We start from the raw sequence: 21,508 nt of genomic DNA, 5'->3' as shown, positions 1-21,508 counted from the left end.
GGTGAAAAAAGCAAGAGGGAAAACCAGGGGAGAGGAAGGGGGGGAGTCGTTGGTTATCCAAATACGGTGGGCAGTGGATATCGAGAAAACCACAAGTTTCTCCCCGGCATACATGACGGAAGGGGTACGGTTATATTTCTGTCCCCGATGGAGGTGCAAGCTCCGGTGTCTCCCATTGGTCCCAGTGATCTGTGACGTCACTACGCCGGCCTATGTATAAGGTGAAGCACGCGGAGCGTCAGTCCATCGTTGTCCGTCACATCGAGCAGGTCTTACCTTTGAATCACCCTTTATTCCGTGAACTGACCGACGAATTCTTCGTTTCGAGCAGATCGTCCAAGTAAACGACCTCTCTGCTTGGTTGGAACACTTTTGTATCCACCTGAGAAAGGTAGGAGATCCATTCGTACAATCTTTTAATACAACCTTCGACCACCAAGTTCGAGCATGTACCAAATTTTCTTTCATGTATTTTTCACCGCACGAAATTTCACAACATTTCCTGGGGGAATAGAATTTCGCTCGTTCGGTAATTTATACTGTCCACGTTTCACATCCGTTTTGCTGGATAAACTTCGTCTAACGATTTCTCTCCGATGTATTGTACTTTGCAACATCGCCTAGTAATCATATTAATTGTGAAACTTTAACATTTTCTTTTTTTTTATTATTATTTTTATTTATTCTGAAACTTGGCTAGGATACTTTTTACATGCACCGTCTTTTTAAAACTCTTTGAGCATTCCTGTATTCCTGGCTGTCGTAGCTACAGTCAACGTGTACCTTTGTATGTACGTGCTACATACGCTCTATGTATCTTCCAAAGACAAACTTTCATTGAAACAATAGGAAGCGTCGTTTGTACAATATTGGCAGATATAACGCATACTGAATCCTTCGCTTCAAAGGATTCGAAAGATATTTTAACGCTCAAGGTCTGCCGTGCACGGGCAATTATTAAAATTCGAACGAAAACGAGGAAATGCATGAAAATAACGACACGCGTCCGCTCGTGACAAAATGTTGCGAGGAAAAAGAAGAAGAATATTATTTAAAACAGCATCGATGGAACAAAGGCAATGTCACGATAATATATTTAACATTAGTTTTCTATGAAAAAGATATAGTGAAAAGTTTGTTATCGAGATCGAAATTTTCTTAGGTACGCGCGTTTCACCATTGCTCGTCATTTCTACTTGTGTCAAGTGCTAAATAATAAACCATCGACGTCGATAAGGCATAGTTTGTTTGAACGTGTCGTAACCACTCGGAAAACGGTAATCAGAACGAAAAACAAACAATATCGCCACACTACGATCAATATTTAAGAACACCGAGGCAAGTAGAAACGTCGAGTAATGATCAGACGCGCTCGCCGAATCGTGCTTGATCGCACCATGGAAACGATTAAAATGAATTTTCTTGAAAACAAAAGTATCCTGTCGAAAGAGTATCATTCTATATTTTCGATTTGTCGAAAGATTCGGGGTTACGTGTCTTTTTCTAAACATTTCGTCCAGATCCTCTTAATGTTATCTTTAATCTCACATTGCATACAGTTCTATTGTACATATTTAAGGAGAATGTTTGTAGATAGGTTCTCAATATGTTAAGAAGCTCGTAAAAATTCTCGAAAAAAATGCGTACCTATCGTATGTAACTGTAGTAGCCCATAAATGTCCTAAATATGAATTTTAAAGTTACAGCCTCGGCGAGAAAATCGATGGTTTCGAAACATGGATGGTTTAGAGTATTTTTATACGGCTTGTTAGTTAATTTTAAACGAGGGTGTTATTATTGTACGGGAACAACGCGAGCTAACGAGAAAGTTATTTGGAAATTCTCGTGGTACGAGACAATGGAGAGCGAAGCGAACGGTTGCGTCGTGTATCGAATACCCGATAAGTTTCGATATTCTTCGGTAGGAAGAGAAGAGCGTTGAATCGAACGCAAGAGCATGTACCATCGCATGAATGTACCCGGGCAAAATTAATCTCAGGTACACGAGGCCAATTATCAAACACGTACAGGCCATTCGATTCGCTTACGATTCGACGCGAGAAGAGGAGGATGCCGACGTTTGGCAGCGGTAGTAACCGTGTAGTGTTCCTCGTCACGTATCAAAGTCACCCTCCACCCTTCCGGTGTCCGTAATAAAGCGACGCTTTAATTTGCCAGCACCGAATTTGCCTGGTCGCCTTAGGGAATGCAAACTTCCGTCTCGAATTGTCTAGTCCCCGAGATAATTGAACGTAGCGAACCTCGGATCGCCGCTCGACCCTGTCGATCTCGTGCTTTTGTTCGCGACAAACGTTTACGCAATTTATCGGAAACCTACCGACAACAAACGTCTCCACACTCACAAATTAGTTGTACCATCGTCGTCCGTAAGCTCTTCAAGTTCGCGGACCAATGTTGTGAAAACATTAAGTAACCACTTGTTCGAAACGTTGCTCGAGCGCACCTATGTACATACATACTCGTATATCCGCAGTGTAGGTAACTTTGTTCCCTAGAAAGGGCCGAGCTTATTTTCTTCAAACGATCGTACGTTTTCTTAACGTTTTGCCGCGTGCAACTCGCGTTATTCGAAATTAGCGTAACGTTGTTGCGTCGTTTTTCAAGAGCAACAGGCCGGCTGAAACGATCGATCGTTTACAAACAATACGCCGTACAATCAACGATCAGCCGTTTAATAAATCTTTTTAAAATCTCTTTAATAAATAAATAACCAACGAGAGGAAACTTTGAAATAAATTCACGACTCCGAACGCAATTAAAATCCGATGAACGAGCGAAATAGGTTTTTTCCCCCGTTTTTTTACGAAACTCGTGCGGGGAAAACGTGTCTCTTTGACGTGGCCTGTGTATTTCGTTAATCGACCAGCAGAATCGTTACGTGCATGTATTTCTCGATTGTGTCGCTCTGAAACCGTTTATGCACTTATGTATTGTAATTTCATCGTTTCTCCGAGTCCGTCCAATATTCGACGTTCAGTGTACGGTCTAGTTCTGCTCTAGTGATAACAGATGCGCTGTAAATATGTAGAAAAATACGCTGGGCCAAAGTAGTAGGTCTGTTCGTTATTCATTAATCAGTCACGGCTCGAATATCTCCCCGTTTACGATTAAGAATGATTTGCCCTTATATGTACAATATAATGCCAGCCGTCAGATACATACATACATACATATTCTATCGAGGAAGAGAAACGCTGAATTGCTACATCTTGATTTCCTAGATAATGGAGCGGTTATTCTTCTTATCCGTTCCATCTGTATGTATGTAGGTACATATGTATTGATTTCGTACGCGAGCATTCGTCTAAAAGACGGTACGATTGATATATTTCGAAAACGCGAAAATTGATTCTATACTCTCGAGGCATCGATGATAATCTCTCTGGTAAATTAGTTTGCAATCCCAGGTCTCTGCATTTTGATAACCCGCGAAATATCACGCCCGTTGGAAAAGTTTAAACCAACGACGAGATTACAAGGCAGCAACTATACATACGTATGATTAGATAAAGTTGGGAAAATATCCTGTTTGTCGTTCAAAGTAATGGTAGGTGGTAAGCACCTGGCGACCCTAAAGATCAAGATTTAATTAAAACTTTTACGCGCTGCGAGTTGGCGCGTATAATGCGATACAATTACGGAAGTTGCAAAATATCGATAACAATGCAGTCGCATCGGTTAATCATCAGCATTCCGAAAGTTGATTCCAACGACTGGGCATTTAAATTTCTTTTTATTCAAAATAATTATTAACTCGTGTATTCGCGAAACGAGTCTCCGGTCGGGCCATAAGGCGCGCACGCTACTTGTCGTTTAAATAAATAAATTCTGTATTCTTGCGCCTCTTTGGTTTAACACATCGTTGCAACATGGAATAAGAGGAAATTGTATACGCGTACCTGCTATTTCGTGTAAACGTTAGTAAAGATAAAACTACTGGCGATTGGAAAACCATTAAGCTGTTTATCGGGACGGTATTCGTAAATCGAAAGTAAAAAGGCTAGTCTGGCCGTATAAAAAATGCATCTACCGTCCAAGAGGTAGAGATTCGAGAATTTCGTAGCGCTCGACGCGATAAGACAAGGAGAGTTCAACGCAGTAAAAGGGTAGATTGAGAGAAGCCTCGCGAGTCACGGGGAACAGCGCATCTAACTCGACTAATTTTTTAAAGCTGTAAATATAGGGACTGGTATACCACTTGGAAATGAATTACAAGCAACGATAGACAAAGCTCTCGTTTAGATGCGAATATACATATAAACTTTTGTAGGGAGGAAAAGTAAATGACTTGTAGTGGAATTATAATGTAAGTGAAATGTGAAGAGCGGTAAAAGAGGTGGAGGATGGGGTGTCGATGGCGGCTGGTTGGCGGCAAATCGTCGATTAACTAGGCTCGAGGGAACGGAATCTGGAAACTCTTGGCTCGTCGTTTCGCTAAGCAACGAGTTTTCTCATTGCGGGTTAGCCGGCTGCTAATCCGTTTGTAATTGGATACTTCTCCGTTATCGCTCGGGCTTGATCAAGCTCTGCAACCTATCGGGATACGATAAAAAAGCTTTACCCCGATCGAGAGTTGCGCGTTGAATAGGAAATACGCGTAGCTATGCCTCCGCGCCGCGCCGTTTCTAATAACCGGCAAAGAACAAAAACTGCATGCGTTTCGCCGACTAAAAAGCTACGATCGGTCATTTTCTATCGAACAATACAAATTGTAGCAACTTTTTATCAATAAACCGTCTGATCATTGATTGCCTTGCAAAAATGTATTTTTGCTTTTCTTTTCCGTTGATAGTTGAAACGATGATCACGAAATAAGAGAATTGTTAAAGAATAAATTGCTTTTGTATCTGCCTTGTGCAATGGCTGGTCCCTGAAACGTTTAAAGATATTCCAATAAAGGAGGAACACCGCGGTGGAAAATTATATTTAACTCTCGAGGAGTTCTCTATAATCCTCCCGGGGAAGCTGACTGTCTAAATAACTTTTCGCAAAAGCAAGAATTTCTTGTTCAAATTATTTCACCTCTTCAGTTTGTACTATCTCAAGTGCGGCTTCGTAAGCTGTTTCAAACCCAAATGTTCTCCACAAAATTTCGAATCTCTAAATTACATTTGAACACAAGTATGGGAGACCTGGTGGTTACGGTGGTTAATAATGCAACTGTGAATCTGGTAACCTGTTTGAAAGAATTATAGGTTTGGGATTTAAAGAGGCTCGAAACTTGAATGTACGATGAACTGGAACAGATAGGTGTAGTTGGAATCGAGTGGAACCAGTGTCAGCGGAATGGCATGAAAGATTATATATTTCCATACGCGAGGAGGAGTCGTATAGAAGAAAGTTTGATTAAAATTTATGTTTCGGCGCCTCTGAGCGACCCTATTAGAATAGAAAAGATTTTTAACCTACTAACCGAGTATTACTAAATGATATACATAGTCTATTGTGTTGTGTCGCTATTAACTATTGCGTTTAAACTATTTTTGAAACTATAAGAAACTACCTAAATGTATGTAATATATCGAGAAACGATGACGAAGATAGCAACGCGAAAAGATTCTACGAACAAGGAGCTTACACGTGTATTCTTGATGGACCGTCACGAACCAAAACGGAATACATATCATTTGTCTCGCCGCCAGGCAGAGTTTCTACTCGCGATCGAAACAGAATGGAAAGGAAACGAGGAATATTTCGCGACACCTATTTCTATATACGCGCGTATTATACAATTGAACGCGTTTCGCGAACGTGGAATCTTAACCAAGTACTGGAACGAAATTTACCAAGACTGTCGAGAACGCGATTGCTTCCCGAGGGAAAAATTGTTTGAGAAAACGAATGTAATTTATATAGCCGACAGGAGGGAGACTCACCGAAATAAAATCGTTCTCGCCGAGCAAGCAAATCCATTGGTGTATTTTCGCGTTGAATACTTGAAATCCGTCGCGGTAAGATTTCTCGGATTAGGCGGCGAACGGAAAAGGGGGGTCATTAATTTTCTCTCGATTTACTTGCTCGTTTTAAACTGAAAGATAAACGACGACCACGGTAAACCTTTGCTCGCGGCGGTATCGCAGTTTCGACGAATAAGAACCGTTTCGTCGAGCAATTCAAATCGTTAAACATTTCTCCCGAACGTATCGTGAAAAAACATACGATAAAAGCCGCGCCATAAGATAAGCTGGCGATATATCATCGTCGTAACGGTTGCTGGATGAGTTTAGAAAAAAATAACAGAGAAAAATTATGTTTTAAAGCCATCAAAATTAAAGTTATTGATGCCAACAGATTTTATAGAAACGGCGGATTCTTTCGCGTGCTCTTTTCCTACATATACGTTTAATTCTAATTGTTTTTCGAGCGTTGTTCGTGTAAATTTGATCGCCGTTAGATTCATGGTTGGATAAATTTATTTACAAGCGTACGAGAAATATCTATGGACGTATAGCTTTATGATGTCCGATCGATTTTTGTATTCCGCCATCGAATGTTCTACGAAGCCGTTAAATGAACGATATAGACGCGATGCAGTTGGATTGTTTTACCTTATTGTTAAGTTGTAAACCGGGGTCTCTCGGGGGAGTCGTTAACTCTGCTACCGGAATTCCATAAATTATGGATCGATCTCTTCGATAGGACGCTACGCGACGTTACGCGACGCGACAGAACGCCATGGACGATAGTAAAGTTTAACGCGGTGATTCTTTCCTTTCGCGATCCCACTCGTTTCCTTAAATATTTCTTTCTCCTTGGCTAAAATTTAAACGCATAATATGTACTTTTCTTTCAACGATTAACAGGAGATTTAAACGTTTCCTTGATTCGTTCGATATTTCCAAGATCTTTTTCTCGTAAAATCGAGATCTCTTTGCGATCCCGAAACAGGTGCATTTAACGCTCCGAGCGTCGACAGGACGCGGCTTTGAAAAATTAACGATGGCGTTAAAATATCATTCTTCCGAGGAAACCGACTATTGAAGATTGCGAAGCAATTTGCAACCATAATGCCTGCCTTAAACCGTAAAGAGGAAATTTATTCTATTATGTGTACGTAAACGCGTTAGAATTACCACGTTACCAACGGCATCGTTATGAAAATTTTCGAATTGCCCTAGTCTCGCGTATTTTTAGCAGAGATATCGAACATTGTTTCTCGAAATGAAAGAATGGGGGGACGTAAAATCACGTTGTTCCATCATGGCTTGTGGTAAAAAATGCTGACAGTTATTTATCTCCTATTTAGCATATACATATGTATGTGTAGGTTGTAATCTTGTTCCATCAGACTTGTTCTTTTGGCGAACGCGTATGGATCCCTCGGCTGTTCTTACAATTTATCCGCGTCAGATGCGACGCGCGACACGTTATGGAGAATCGAGATGAGACGTCGATAAGAATTAAATCTCACTCCACGGTTTCTGTTGTTTGCCCTTTTCCCGTAACCGAAGAATGAAAATTGCTTTACCGTGCTATCCAAGTTCGTTACATACATATATATATCGCTTAAAAAACTTGGAAACATTCGTAACCCAACGAATCGAGGCGAGCGATTAACGATATTCGAACAGTCTGAAAAATAAATTTCTGATATTTGCGTATATATTCTTATAGTTCTGTTATAGGGACGACGAAAAATGCACTGACTCCGTCTAAAAAAAAATTTAAGAATAAAACATGGCGAGAACATGTATCTTAATCTTTCCCAAGTATGTAGTTGCTTGCCAGGGGTGAACAGATTTAGATTTGGAAACACCGATAGGCGTAGCAGGGTCGTTTCACTTTAAAAGTTCCGTTTGCGGGGTTGGCCGTGACAGTTCAAGCTCCGATATTGTGGAGATTGCAGATAAAACGGTAGCCGACTCGACTTTCCGAAACACTGAGCGAACGAAAGGAGCGCGCGTGCAACCACTCGAGTATGTAAGTACCTATGTATGTACATACGTGCAAGCGTATTGTTTTAACGCGCTAAATGGCCACGCCGCGACATCGTCTAACGTTGCTTTATTTCCCGTATTTTTCACGCCTTTTACCGAATATAGAAGATATTTGATTACCGTCTTGTTTAACGATTAACAATTAGTCGTTAACATTTTTTTTACACCCACGAGAATACGCGTATACATATATACACACACACAACTAACGACTGTTGGAAGATTGTACGAGAAGAGCGCAGTGTAAGAAAAGGTCGCGGCTCCGAGCTATTTAGCTTGTTTCGCCCGTTTAAAACCTGTTCTACTGAAAGCGTCGGTGGATCGCAGGAAACATTCCATTCGTGAGTTTCAACGGAAGAGCGCGCGTTGTCTCTCGAAACGAGTAATTTCGTTTCCTTTCCAAAGTGGAAACTTTTCAAAATTCAAGGCGGAGGAGGAGGGTAAACAAACATTTTTACTGTATGGTTTGATTTAAAACGTAGCCAATATTATATTACGTTTCAATTTTCTCGCGTTTGCCTGTAACCTATCCAATATTCTGCTTTTGCTCGTAACGTTTTACAAGATCCACTCCCGTAATCTTGTAAGACGAAACACTGTGCATTCGACGATCTTTTTTATCGCCCTCTTAAAAACGTATCAAACTCTTCTACGGCTTGAATGAACGGAAGCAAAGTAGAATGGTGACGGAGGAAGAAAGCGGCGGCGGCGACGACACGGGGTAGATATTTTAAAAGCCTTTGTGAAACCTCTTCCCAAGACTAAAGCAACGAAACGTTTCCATTCCATACATATTAACGATAACGTCCATGTTTCGCAGACACTATTAATACATAGCGTGAGAATATTTCAAAGGGTTTATCGGCAAAACTTCCTCGTCGTTTTCTTCGCCACGGTGACGCCATATTCGTTAGGTCTCATTGTCGGTAATAAATCGCGCGATAATGTTATACTGGAACATTAGGTAGTTAGTTAAACGAAGAATAATGGACTGGCCGTGACGTTTGATCGACAATTTCAATTTTACGAACGTTATAATCCCTCCGGATGATTATCAATTATCCTCGAATAAGAAAGATTGATATTTTAAAATCTAATGCTCGTCGGAGATTCGACTTTTTCAATTTTTCGCTAGCTTTGCTTTAACGAGGATGCCCTCTCGCGTGTATTTTTACTGGAAATCTTGTAATAAAGCCGCGTGTAATTAATTTTATTAGTCGGGAGCGTCGTAATGTCTGGCGATCCGGATTCAGAAGCGTACCGGAGATGGACGGGTAAAAGGGGGGAGAAAGTAAACATAATTTTTAATAGCACTCGTGCAATCTGTCGCTTTAGTATCTCGAAAAATTACAGAGAAACCGTGTACCCTCTACGATATCGTGAATACCCGCTAAATGTCTGTATGCGTGTCAAGATTTCAAGATTGTACAACCCCCCTGTGGGAGTCTAAGAGCAGCAATCACTATAAACTACACGACGTTGTATGTATAGCCTTTGTCGTGAAATTGTTCGAGTCGTCGGTAAATCCACGGCAAACGCGATCATCTCGCGGTTGATTTCTCATTTTTTCTTTCTCCCCCGACGACGCGTACATTTTTATTCCTTAATTTTCATCGGGACGTTCTCGAGCCTTTTTATACCAAGCAATATCGTCGTACTAAACCGAAAAGGCGTAACTCGGCTCTTTCTTTGCGCGCAAACCTACATTTTAATTTTGTTGAACGCGACCAACAACGCGTTTCACGATTAAGATGTCTTCGAAATATTTCGATCGAACACGATCTTCTTCGCCGTTCTATGGTCGACGATGATTAAAAATATTATAGGTATAACGTCCGTTCGAGTCACTTATTTGCGGATGTTATCGGATATTTCGACCATCCTCGGTTCTCAATCGCACTTTGAAATTACAGAATCCTGTGACAGCACGTGGATATGATACGCGATACGATAGTGGCATTCGAGCTCCAGTAAACGAGAAATTCCGTTTTCCGCGCAAAGCAACCGCGTTAGATTATCATCCGCTGTTTGTTCTTTCTTTCGAAAACCCTTCCTTGCGTTCTCACGCGTACTTTTCACTGTCTATGACCAATCCATTATTGTCACTGAAAGGCAAACGGTCCAAGTTCAAGTATAAGATACACGATTGTTTAACACAATTTGGATCATTTTAAAAATTTGTGAGAATGTTTATGGTAGACTGGACTCTAACAGCTAAAATAGTTCCGACACTGTTCCCCTCATTTTTAGATCGTTTGTTCGACCACGTCGAGTTAGTATTTTCTGTTGTATGGTGTAATAAAAACGATATTTGTTGTTGTTATTTATATGAATGAGAAATACGGTGCGAGGAGCGAGCTAGGTTGCACGAAGGATCGCTCGCAACAATCCGCGGTAATTAATAATTAATACCCGGAGTAATTACGAGGAATCGAGCAAAAGAGCCAAATCGTCAGTTAAGTGTCGCTTGCCGACGTTCAAATACCGCGCAGTACATACGTTTATATAATACGTATATACCATACTTTTACGTTAAAACGCAACATCTCGCGAATACACACAACGTTCCCGAAGTTTCGAAATTAGAAAACGCGCGAATACACGATTTAGAAAAGTACTAGCGGGCGAAATGTAACTCGACGATATTAAAAACTTGTGCCGATTTTGCTAACTTATAATTGGGTTTCGAACGACCATCTTAAAGTTACCTTTATCGACCATTCGAATAGTTTACTGTTCCGTAAATCGTTATTTACAAAAAAAAACGGCCAAACATTGTTTTATTAAACTTTGTGTATCTGTACTATATGATTCTGTTGGAAACGAATAACTGCGAATAATCGGATCATGGATTTAACCCTTAACCGAAATCCTTCTCGCGATTGCAAGTTCAAGTTCGCCGAAGAAAAATGTTTAAACGAGTCAAGTTGTTTCGCGTATAATCGCGGTTCATCTCGGTGGATCGTTGGATCGTCGAAGGCCTGTTTACTTAATGAAAAGGAAATGGCGAGAAGAGGGTAGTTGGGATCAGAAGGGAAACGGTCGCGATGGTTGTTGCTCTGGCAACGATTCGCGGGTTTGTTACGCAATCAACGACAGTCTGAATGGGATCTGGGACGTCTTTTGAAAAGTTTTTGCTCCGTTACCACGGACAAGAGTTTCTGGAACGCGTTCTTGTTGCTCGTGAACTCGATGCGCACAATGTTCGGTGTTCCGTGTCGCGCGAAGCTATCTTGTTCGGAAATACGAAACGGTAAGTCGGCTTCGTAACGTTTTGTACAAATTTTGCGTTGGCGCGAACCCTTTGGGACACTGCACGGTTTTTAATCAAAGGTTCTGGGTCACGCGATGCAACAGGGAATCGTCGCGTAGTCCAAAGTAACTATCTTTCCGCGAGCCGAAAAATTGTAATCGCGCGATACGAGGGACGATGTCCAACGCGGCAACTATGAACACGAAACCGGATTTACGAGTTTAACGGTAGAAAGTATGGTTTTTCTTTAAATCAGAACATACGTGTACATATTCGTGTCGTGAAATTCAACAGGAATGGCTAACAAAGTAATAATAGTCGTGAGTTGTGTAACTTTAAATATGGAATCTGAAAGCCGTGAAATTGACGAGTTCCGTACACGTAGCGTTAAACTCGTGACATGTAGTTCGAGGACCCGATACGCAGAAAAGGACGAGCATCGGTGAATTCGATTGGTCTCGTCTCGGTCACCCGTTTCTATATTCAGAATAGGTATTGACATTTTTATCGAAAGCGTAAAATCTTTACGGGAAATTGTGGTAGAAGGTTATGCATACGTGTTATATTATTACTCGTGGTTATTCTTTAAAAGGTTCTAAATTGAGTGTGCGTATGTGTATGTAAAGCTACGTAAAAGCACTCCGTTCAATGGCTTATCGCACCATAAACATTTTCTAGACAGAGTTTTTCAATAACGTACCGTCCGTCCAGCCTTGAAATTTCTTGCCTTTCGACTGTTGCTATTGCGCATTTTTGCATGTCTGAGATAACTAAAGTCTTTAAAGTCTTAAAGTTTTGTTTCGGAGTGCGTGAGATGATCTTGTCGAAGCCGGGGAAATGAATTTTTGTCGAGAAAAGGGGAAAGAATGAGACACGAGATGTAATCGGCGACGGCGATGCTAAGGAATCGCGAGGGTAAACTTGAAAGTTCGTTCAAGTAATTACTCTAGTAATCGCTCGAGTGTTGGAGAAGGCGGTAGGGTAATCGAGGACTCGGTGACTCGACACTAGAAGAGACACGATTTAACAAACACCGAAGCAATCACGCTCGACACTGCTTACGCGGACGGACGGCTTTGCAATTTACTGTGCAATTTTACGTTTACTCGATTAGCTTGGTTGCCACCCGCCACTCCCGGAGACCATTTTCTTACGACATAACGACTCGACAACCTGTCTTTTTTAATTTTCAATCGTCACACAACTATCGCGTCGACCGTCAAATAATCCTTTCTTCCGCGATCGAATTATTTACATCCGCGCGGGCTTGCTCTCCAATTTCAATGATTTTTCTTGCGTCCCTTCGTTTTCAAGACGTCTAAATCGGGTTGCCTATTGCCACGGGCGGCCAGTTTGAACAGAAGACAATCATAAAGAAGGAAATTGCACACCATCCCCTAAAAACCTACGAGTCGCCAGCAGCAAAATTGTCCAAGCTACTAAATAATTTGCAGTTACTAGAAATGTTCCTGATCCTTATCCTCGTAGTTATTAGAGATTTTTCGAAATACCAGAAATAATCGACGGTAGAGCAATATCCAGTTTACTCGATAGTTTGTTTATTTGTCGAAGGTAAATAGCAAAGACCGACCACGGTCTGTAAATAAATGCGCTTTGAAGGAAATTGTACGATAATTAAGCAGAAGATATAATTGTAAAACTCGGATCTTACTCGACAATGGTACAGATAAATGGTTAGAGTCGTCGCGAAAGGAGGATCTTCGTAAAAGGTTTTCTTCTCCACCAATATAACGTTGCGTCGATTCCTCCGTAACTTTTTTATTCGATATGAAAGAAGAAGAAGCGACGCTTATACATAATATTTTCAATTCGCGCGTCACGATATACGTACACACATATACGCGCGTTTCCGTCTGTCGTTTTTATTATTTTCTCCCGCTATTTGTTCCGGTTCGAAGAGACACGAGGAGTTTTCAAGAGGAACCAGTGATTATTTAGCAAAATTCCCTGAATGTCTATAGTGTTCATGTGTGATCGGGCAAACGGTTTCTACCACATTTGTCCGTTGTCCGTTGAAGGAACTTTTGCACGCCCTCCTCGGGACACCAGGCAGGACTCGAAAACTTTTGTACATACGTCACGTCGTAACGAAATCCCGTATGCATATTTCCTCTCACCGTGCAATCAATATTCGAGGCTGTTTTGTAAAGCGTTAGAGGCGGTCCAGTCTCTCCGGGAGGTGGATAGACGAGAACTTTCTTCAAATTTACTTTCCTATCGTCGCCTCTCGGCTTCGCTACTCTAACGTTTCCTTTCGATATCGCAGTATCCGCAGGATCCGCTCGTTCGAACAAACGACAATCGTTGCAGTAACAACAGTGCCCAAGCTGAGGATCCTTTCGATGTTTCTCGACGGTTTGTCGAGGAAACCGAACCGGACTGGACTTTGGAGAATCGATAGGCGTTAGCGACGACCGTTCGCCCGATTCCTCGACCGAATCTTTGTCGTCGTAATGCTGGTCACAGCAACAGGTTGCGCTCGATTCGCTTCTCGGCGTTGGATCGTAGTATGGACTTTTTACGCAAGAACAGGAATCGATCTGGCGTACCACGGACCACCTCTTTTCGATATTGTTCCGGTTCGTTGGAAAATCAGCTCGACTCGGTAGTAACTTTGGATTCGAGTCGCGAGGAAATGGTCGTCGATCTTTTCTTCGATTTCGTTGCACGGCAGTCCGAAACTTACCGCGAGAAACGCTCGTTCCGTTCTCCAAATCAAGATCGTTCCCGTTTCCGGTGGCGCAGCACTTATCGACGTTTTCGAAATCACGTTCCACCGTCTCCGACTTGGTTCCATTGAGAGAATCGAACCGTTCTTCGCCTCGTCGAGTGTTGCACGATGGTTCTTCAACCGCATTGTTTTTGCAAGTTACAGTTTGTTCCGATAAAATGTTTGCTCCTCCGTTTCCACCAGCGCGGCTCCTTCGACTCTTCGGATTCCTCGTTCCAAAGCACCGACAGCAGTCTCTTTCAAACACTGGTAATTTCGTTTCGCGACGCGTGGGTCGTTCGATTCGTTTATAATTACAACTTTTCAAGGCTCTTCTGTTGGCTAATATCGACCGTGATCCACGAAATCGACGACGTTTTAGCTCTTTCTCGTTTTTTATCAATTCTTCGCAACGAAGAATTTCTGAACTGTTTAAATCGTCCGTGATTGGAAACAAAGTGGTGCATTTCGACTGAAAAACTCGCGGATCGGCGGGATCGCATTTGCATCCCGAATATACGAAGGGTGGACGAGCAAGATCTTTGTTTCTTGCAACGAACAATGGCACGGACGAACCTTTACGATTCATTCTCTGTCGACAATCACCGCCATGTTCGTTCTCTAACCGTTCCAAGTTTCCTTCTGACCAGCTCTCGCTGATTTCAAAGTTCCTCGATCGCCATTTCGTTGGATCATTCGCATGGTGTTGTCGGATAAATTTAGAGGGAAAAGTTGTGTAATCGGTGGTCCGTGGTTGCGAAACATGATCGATAGATCGAGATACTTGGTAAGATGATTTTAGAGAATATTTAACGGGCGAACTCGCACGGGCCAAAAACTCTTTGGCCTTTCTTGATCTTCCTAAATCTGAATCGATACGAGTGTCTTTTTTGTAACCTTCATCATCTTCGTCTTCTTCTTCTTCTTCTTCTTCTTGGTCTCTATTATCTCGCTGAAAGGCTCTCTCGAGTTTCTTCAAATAATTTAAGAGGTCTTTCCTTTTTAAAATTTCGCTGAGACATTTTGCTGCTCGAGGCTCGCATCTCGTATCCGTACATGGTATTCTCTTAAACTTTTCCTTATCGTTCATGCCACGTGAAACACAACTCTATTGATTTTTGTACTACGCTTACACGAGTATGTTTTATTCGACTGGGCTTGATTGAAACCAATTGGAAACTTGGTTCCTCTAACGGAACGGAACGATCAAAATCTCAATGATTCACGCCATACTTTACCCAAATAAATACGCTAGGTTACAATAAACTGAAGATACGTGCGATTCGATTCGATAAATTTCGCGAGAACGATAGTCATTTGCAGCGATTAATCGTTGAAAGATGAAGAAGGTTACGATAAGCAGCGATAAAAAAATACAAAGTTGCTGATATGGACGACAACATAAACTTTTCTTGCAAGTTATTCAAAATGGAAAATTCGATACTTTTGCGGTACAATATGCCTAATGGATCTTCGAAAGACGCCTTCATCGACGACACCATCGAACGAATAAACGTTCTCAAAAAAGATATCGAAAGATTCATCGAGACCCGGCCGATCGAAATCGCTACGATCCTCGCTGCTTGTAGTCTTGTTTATTGGATTCGACGGCACATTGCTATATAAATAAATCGCCAGTAAAATTTTTAACGGTCAAAGGAAACAAGGTAAATATTAACGTTACGGAAGATCGTATCTTACGATAATAATGAACGAAACATTATTGCGTCTTCCGATAATCCTTTGCTGTCGCGCTTACAAACTTTCTTTCCTTTTGTTCAGTTTGTCTCGAGCTCGGCTCGATTCTCGTGACAAGCACAATTTCTGAAAACAACGTTCGTTTCGTCTCGAAAGGTCTGTTTTTTTTCACCCCCGATGCAACGACGCGACGCAGTCGCAAGTAAATTGAAGAAATTAGCTGGCACCGAATACACGCAATCACGCGATTCTACACGGAAAATGAATACACGTAGATGTTCGTATTGTGCCAGATTTGCGGAAAAGAAGCTTTACCCGCGAGACGAGCAAACTGCATTTTCTATGAAATCCCGAGAAGAATTCGAATCGCAAGCACGCGATTTCAAGTTAATAATTACCGGGTCGCGGAATAATTGATGAGATTATTCTTTGAAATGTAACATTGTAGTCGTATTCGATATTATTCGGAATATTACTCGAAAGTTTCTTTATCATGAAATTTATTCAGTTTGTAAACGTACACAAGGCGAACAACACAAGTGGCGCACTCGTCTGGAAACGTCACGATGTCACAGATATGTTAAAAATTTCGATGCACTATCCCAGTGAAAGATAGAAAGCTCTTACTTGCTTATCGATCTTTTATGTACATCACGTGTACATGGATACGTGCATACACTGGACAGCAAAACTGATTAAGATGTTCGTAATTGTTTGTCTACCCTGTGCATACTTGCCACCACGTAAATTATCGACACTTTGAAAGGTGATTAAAAATTTCGATTATCGGTCACGATTTTCCGAGATCCAATTAGCAAGACCAAATTAATAATATATTAATTAGGTGCTGGTGGAACGTTGCACCCGTGTCGTTCGTACCGCGTCATAGTCATACGAGGCGTGCATGCTGATGGTATTGGGGAACAATAGCGTATTCCCTATTTCAAATTAATTAAAGAAACGTTATTTAAAATAGCGTCTTCTTTCCTTGTTATTATCCGCGACCGATCTGGTGGTCAGCATTTTCTAAACCGTCGACACAACTCACTCGGATCGTGGTCGATCGAAAAAGTTTCCCAACTGTTGGTTTAACAACAGGTCGAATGTTCCCGGTACGAATAAAGTTGCGTAAAGTTAAAGGTAATCGTTAATCGTAAAGGTAAAGGTAAACGTAAAGGTCAACGTTGGTGGTTGCGTTACGGCGTGGGCAGCAGCATTATCTCGAAGAATGCAACGTAAGAGATTGATTCCCGTTACGAAGGGAAGAGCAACGATTCGGAACTGTTTCGTCGGTGTGTTTTTCCTCCCTCGTTCTACGGACCAACCCCGACGAACAACTGTAAAACGCATCGCTGCCCACCTTACAATCAACCTGGCTATTTCTGTTTCATCATCGCTCCGAAAACATCTCGATACATTGTTCGAAATATCGTATTCGGATATGGCGGTCGGCGCCAGGAACCGTTCTATTTTACAACCGAATCTTTTCGTCTTGCGTAATCTTGTCGTAAAGACCGAAACTGAATATACTATATGCATGTACCTACGTGCAGATAGGTACGGTATACCTTTTACGATCGAATCTTGCCTGGAATCGGCGGAATAATAAAATTCCATGTCAACGAATTTTCGCGCATTCCCGATGGATAATTGCCTATTATCTGTAAAGTATCGCCTTCGAAAGAAAGTTTCCTGGCTGCGAATCATCGATTTTAAGGGAAAGTATATGGAGGAGTACGGAGAGCCAGGCTCGTTTCCAACGATTACACACGAGTGACCGATCCGTGAAGAAAAGCTGCTGGCTCACCGCAGAATCTACCCATACGACGACACAACCACCTCGGGCAACCCTACTGCTCCCTCCCAACCCTTGTCTTTCCACCGTCCGAAACCCCCGTCGATCTATCCTTTTTCTCTCCTCCCATCGGTCTCTTTATCGAGTGAGTCGAGGTTAAGAGGGAATCCTCGGTCCGCTAACTCGACGTCATCCAACCAGCTGACCTCGACGATTCGCAGCGACTGCCTCTTCGTTAACAGCAACCTTTTACCGATCGGTTTCGAGTCTTTTTACCACACCCCGTAGGTATATCTGCCTCCACGCGGAACTACCTTTCCGAACCTGTTGTCTAAATAAATGCCCACGATTGATACACACACGCGCGTCGATTGTTTTCGTTTATTCTCTATTATTCGAATCAAACTTTTGGTAAATTCACCAACGAATCTCGGGAAGAATATTGAACCTCGATTTTGGTAAAACGTCCGTCAGAGATTCGATTCGATTTCGAACAGGGGCAAATCTTTTTATCTTCTAGCTGGACGACACGCGGAATCGAGTTCCCGTGGAAATATCGAAAGTGATCGTGCGTATCGATCTCGATGGCTACACGCGTACACGTACATATCTAAAAAATATCAGATTTCGTTCTTGACAGCTGCTGGCGTGCAGATCTTCTCCGACCGATGAACACGAATATCGGTGACACGCTTCTCGGGATAGGTAATTGACAGTACAGATTCACACATCCATCCATCAACCGTGCACACGCACAAACGAGAAAATGATCGATGAACAGAGAGATAAAGAAAAATAAAAGAGAATAATAAATGCATCGAGTAACGGTTAACCCTTTGCATTCCTACATCAATTTTTATCTCAGGAGCTCCTTCGTCAAACCAAAGAGATATCGTACACTCGAAAATTACAAAATGCAACAACAGTGTAAATAAAACAGATATTTTAACATGGAAATTTCAAATAAAACACTTAAAAAGCGTTGGGAGCTGCTGGTAACAAAATTGAAATATAATTCGGAGTGCAAAGGGTTAATAACGGCGATGGGAATAACGTTATGCGTTTCTTTGTTGCAGAATGATCGTTCGTTCGATCCTATTGTTGGCGGTGACGATCACGTTCGTATTTGCCGATGACAGTTCGTCGTCAGGGAATACTGTTCCCGATAAACGCGGACCTATGGGGTTCCAAGGAATGCGCGGGAAAAAGGACTTTGCGTCCTCGGAGCACGGTCAACCGTCTAAACGGGCACCAATGGGCTTTCAAGTGAAGTATCGACCAATTTCTATATTTCGTCGCGTTTGCTCCTCTTGCAAATGTTTGTCAACGTTTAACGTTACGTAGGGTATGCGAGGAAAGAAAGATTCGATAACGGGTGATATCGAAAACGAACTTATTCCGGAGGAGACCAACAAACGAGCACCGATGGGATTTCAAGGTATGAGGGGTAAAAAGGACAAGCTGATACCAGATTTCGAGGATGGCTATTTTACGGACGACCTGTACGAGAAGAGAGTACCAGCACCGACTGGTTTACAAAGCATCAGAGGGAAAAAGACTTGGCTAACGGATGAATATTATAAACGCGCCCCGATGGGATTTCAGGGGATGAGAGGCAAAAAGTCTTTGCAAGAGGTACAACAGCCTTCGATCGATTCGAAAAATATAAAACTGCGTGTAAATTATTCGCAGAAATACTTGAATAAATTCTACTCTTCCGTATCTTACAGATTTTGAACGATATCGAAAGGAGAGCTGCGTTTACGGGATTCCAGGGCGGAAATAACAAGGAAACGTACTTGCTCGACTATCCGGAAGATTATGAAAAGAGGTTACTGGCGATTAAATACCAAGATATGCGCGATAAAAAGGACGAAATCCTAGAAGAATGGGAGAAGAGGGCTCCGATGGGGTTTCAAGGAATGAGAGGCAAGAAAACGATGCTCGACGCAATAGAGGAACTTGAGAAAAGAGCTATTGTGGGCTTCCACGTAAGTTAAAAACGTCAACTGCATAATCTCCATTTAAATAATCGATATACATGTTATACATATTGTGCAACGATCGCTTAACCCCTTAACGCCCACATTTTTCGGGTAAACCAACAATGATCAGTTTTCTTTATTGGATTTGTTTCTAAAAATACGGTTTTTGTTGATTGCAATGTTGTATCTAACGTATTATTTGAAGGAAAATAAATATTATCATCCCTCAAACCGTTGGATTAAACAAATATTGTTTTTCAAAGCAGTCGGACTCGGGCATGAACGTTAAGGGGTCAAGCAAAAATAAAACGCATCTACGAATATACGTAGAGGGTAAAAATCTGCACAAATTTTCCAGGGGATGCGAGGTAAAAAAGATATATTTGACAACTACGTAGACTACTCGATCAATCCGTCCGATTATGAGAAAAGAGGCACGGATTTTCAAGATACGGAACCTAGCGAATCGTTCAAAAGGGCTCGAATGGGTTTCCACGGGATGAGAGGTAAAAGGGACGCGGCGCAGATTTACGGGCCTAGTTCGAGAACAACGATCGACTATCAAGGTAAATGTTTCGTCGTATCCGCGATATGTACAATATCCATTGTACGAATGTATGTACTTTCCGATTCGATCTCCTAATTATTTCTTTATACACAGGGCCGACGAATGATCGAGGAAACGAACTGGCCGCATACGAAATCGAGAAACGATCGCCCTTCAGATATTTCGGAGTTCGAGGTAAAAAGAATCCGCGATGGGAGTTCCGTGGAAAGTTCGTGGGCGTCAGAGGCAAAAAGTCATTACCTCTGCAACCTCGAGCAGCAGCTTTTTAACGCGGTTAATTAACACCGAAAGGATGCGTATGAATGGAAACTCCTCGACGTGATTAGGTAATTTGTAAAATGTATATTTTGTACGATATTCGTTGAGAAATTGAAACATTCTCTTATGTTTTAGATATCCAGCGGTGGTGTTGCTGCTCTGGTTGGTAACGACAACAACAACCAGCACCATCGATATCAACAATAGCAGCAACAACCAATTGTGCAATGCTAGTCTTCTCGTTTAAACCGATCCACTTAACGAATAGAGAAATGCGAAAACAGGGTGCGCGTCGATTTTATCGCCAGACTATCGACTATCGTCGTTACATTTAGAGCGTTCGTTGCGAAACAATATTTTCCATTTACGCTCTACAATTTCATTCTCATTCCGCGGTCAATGGGCTCGATAAATATCATTTGTTTTATTTTTATTCCGATATCGGCTTTGCCTACTATGAAAATTTACTCTTTCCGCTCGAAACTTTCATCGATGAATAGGGGAAACGCGACGTACTCGAATATCGGTTTTCCTAAAGACGATATACATACGTATGTACAACTCGAAGCAGATGAATGATGTAAGAATAAATGGATAAATTAAAATCGTGATAGGTAGGAATTATATTTTTCTCGGAATGTTGAGGCGCGGATATGTACATGTATATAATAAGCGTTCTCGATGAAACGACGAGTCGTATTACTTGACTACCGTCGTACTTTGGTCGCAAGAACGTGTCGTACACGATTTCCAAGAAGATTTTTAATTCGACGACGAATCTCGCCCAAGTTTTAAGAAAATTCTATCAACACGAGTAAATACCGACGCGCTTTTGTCTATTAGTTGGCTGGCTTACCATTCTCTTATTGAAAAAACTATTTACAGAATCTAATACGAACAATGTTCATTGTGCGAATATATGTACATTTATAAATATAGATGAAAAGATCGACAACGCGTAAGAGCGTGTATTTAGTTCTTATGGAACAGGGATAGTGTTGCTGCAATCACTGTACAGTCTATGTGTCCAAAGCTTAGTTTCATAGTATCGGTTATCCTTTATTCTTGAGTCGCAAGAATCGTTAGAAAGCTTAAATCTGTATAACCATTGCCTTTTCGTACAGTCTCGGACGGCAATGTATGTATGTTCGTACAAGGTTTGTATGTGAAAAAAAACATGTTGCTGATGAACCTCGGAAGAGCATAAATTTTCCACGAGTCACTCAATGTCCTTGTTAAGCATTAAGCACCTGATACCGCGA

General features: G+C 41.7%; 1 protein-coding gene across 2 annotated transcripts; it reads left to right on the top strand.

Moving 5' to 3' along the window:
- The first annotated feature begins 252 nt into the window (after positions 1-252).
- On the top strand, positions 253-21,501 carry LOC122396143 (tachykinins). Of its 2 annotated transcripts, none has more exons than XM_043394289.1 (7): positions 253-391; positions 18,512-18,701; positions 18,780-19,070; positions 19,166-19,426; positions 19,779-19,986; positions 20,082-20,314; positions 20,382-21,501. In XM_043394289.1, exons 2-6 carry the CDS (start codon positions 18,513-18,515, stop codon positions 20,255-20,257), a joined length of 1,125 nt encoding a protein of 374 aa, XP_043250224.1. In that variant the 5' UTR covers positions 253-391; position 18,512; the 3' UTR covers positions 20,258-20,314; positions 20,382-21,501. The 2 variants fall into 2 exon arrangements, with proteins under 2 accessions (XP_043250224.1, XP_043250225.1); XM_043394290.1 differs by lacking the exon at positions 253-391 and adding an exon at positions 17,610-17,719.
- The last annotated feature ends 7 nt before the right edge of the window (positions 21,502-21,508 follow it).

The sequence above is a fragment of the Colletes gigas genome, unplaced genomic scaffold, assembly GCF_013123115.1.
Source record: "Colletes gigas isolate AHSC1104 unplaced genomic scaffold, ASM1312311v1 Colletes_gigas_Sc00007, whole genome shotgun sequence".
NCBI classification, from domain to species: domain Eukaryota; kingdom Metazoa; phylum Arthropoda; class Insecta; order Hymenoptera; family Colletidae; genus Colletes; species Colletes gigas.
Note: the sequence above shows the minus strand (reverse complement) of the source record. Positions and strands in the feature narration are given on the sequence as shown.